The 1,683-nt window shown below is 49.2% G+C and overlaps 1 protein-coding gene across 1 annotated transcript in view; it reads right to left on the bottom strand.

The window, feature by feature from the left end:
* Positions 1 to 313: 313 nt before the first annotated feature.
* ETH_00008395 (DnaJ domain-containing protein, putative) overlaps positions 314 to 1,683 on the bottom strand; it is a gene marked incomplete at both ends in the record, with an annotated part of 2,046 nt that continues 676 nt past the window's right edge. Inside the window, 5 exons of the mRNA XM_013378672.1 lie at positions 314 to 365; positions 605 to 644; positions 800 to 855; positions 1,237 to 1,424; positions 1,560 to 1,668. Coding sequence (XP_013234126.1) covers positions 314 to 365; positions 605 to 644; positions 800 to 855; positions 1,237 to 1,424; positions 1,560 to 1,668 — 445 coding nt within the window. The remainder of the gene's footprint in view (positions 366 to 604; positions 645 to 799; positions 856 to 1,236; positions 1,425 to 1,559; positions 1,669 to 1,683) is intronic.

Raw genomic sequence — 1,683 nt, 5'->3', positions numbered from 1 at the left:
CCCAGAGGGGCCCTAATGGCACCCTAAAAGGGCTCTAAAGAGGCCCCAAAGGGGCCCTAAATGGGCCTCTTGTGCCCTCTGCTTTTATACACTTGAAATATTCCTTTTCCGCGCTGCGGTGCGGCGGGTGTACGTACACCGCAGCGGGTGTACGTACACCGCAGCGGGTGTACGTACACCGCAGCGGGTGTACGTACACCGCAGAGTACAGGTGCTCTAAAATGGTCTAAAGACTTCACAAATAAACTTTTAACTTTGTTTTTAATTGGCCTTTAAGGCCCTTGAAGATTCCCTTGCTGCATGGATTTGCCCATTACTGACGGGGGTCCCCAGAAGTTGGGTAGAGTAGGTCAAACTCCATCACCCTGCGTCGCAAGAAGCGAAAAATGAATTAAATAATCGCCAACTGATTAATTATATTTAAATTGCATTTAATTACGAATAATTAAACATTAAAAGGCAAAAAGAAAGGGAAAAATAGCTGCAGCCTGCCTGCAGCTTCGTGTCTAACGCGCAGCGCCCCAGGTGTAAAGGCAGCTCCAGGTGTACAGACAGCTCCTGCGCATGCAAAAACTTTTTCACTTTTTTGTTTCATCACTTTTACCTGAACTGCCGCCCTCGGGAGTCAATAAAGAAGGCCCGGCCTGAAAAGAAAAAAACAGAAAGCGCATGCATATGCGTGTGCATGCACACATGCATGCATGCATGCATCCACTCACGCATGCATGCATGCATTCACGCATGCATGCATGCATGCATGCATGCATGCATGCATGCAAAAAGCCCCAAAGCCACTCACCCAACTCGTCCCTGAATATGGGAGTCAGCGGCTGCTCGCCCTGCCTGGCTTTGGCGCTGCAGAGAAAACAAAAAGACCCTTTTGGCGTTTTGAGAATTTTAATTTAATTAATAAATAATAATTATTTATTCTTCTTTTTGATTAATTGATATAATTACTTATCCTTTTACTTAATTTAACCAACTAAAATAATTATTTATTCTTTTACTTTCTTAAATATATAGTTATACCACAGAGAGAGCACATCAAAATCTCCCTAAACCCTAAACCCTAAACCCTAAACCCTAAGCCCTCGAGCTTTAGCGGCTCAGCAGGCAAAGCAAAGAGGACTAAAAAAGGGCACAAAGGAAAAAGAGCTGAAAAAGAAGCGCAGAGAACACACCATAACCCCCTAAACCCTAAACCCTAAACCCTAAACCCTAAACCCTAGGCCTCACAGAGCCATTCTGTAGACTAAAAAGAAAAGCACCAGCGGCACCAGCAGCAGCGGCATTGCCCGCAGAAAAGCAAAAAGTGCACCCAAAGGGTACGGGCCAGTGGGGCCCCCAGCGGGGCCGCCCGGGGGGCCCCCCGGGGGGCCCCCCGAGGGGCCCCACTGGTAATTTCCTGCTGCTCTTCTTTGGCTCTGCATGCAGACAAAGCGCATGCATGCAGCAGGTGCACTGGCTCAGTGCATGCAGCAGAAAACCTGAAGGCCCCGCTGCCGCTGCTGCTGTTGCTGCCGCTGCTGCTGCTGCTGCTGTTGCTGCTGCTGCTGCACCTGCATGTCTCTCCACGCCTTTTCCTTTTCTCTTTTAATTTGCTGCACTTGGGCCCAGAACTCTTCGCCGAGTTCATCTCTGCCGTCTCTCCAGTCTGCTGCCCCGTACCTGCCCCCCCCCCCC

Source organism: Eimeria tenella, genomic scaffold (genome assembly GCF_000499545.2).
Source record: "Eimeria tenella Houghton genomic scaffold, Eth_scaff93, whole genome shotgun sequence".
NCBI classification, from domain to species: domain Eukaryota; phylum Apicomplexa; class Conoidasida; order Eucoccidiorida; family Eimeriidae; genus Eimeria; species Eimeria tenella.
The sequence above is the reverse complement of the archived record's forward strand: the minus strand, read 5'-3'. Positions and strand labels throughout refer to the sequence as shown.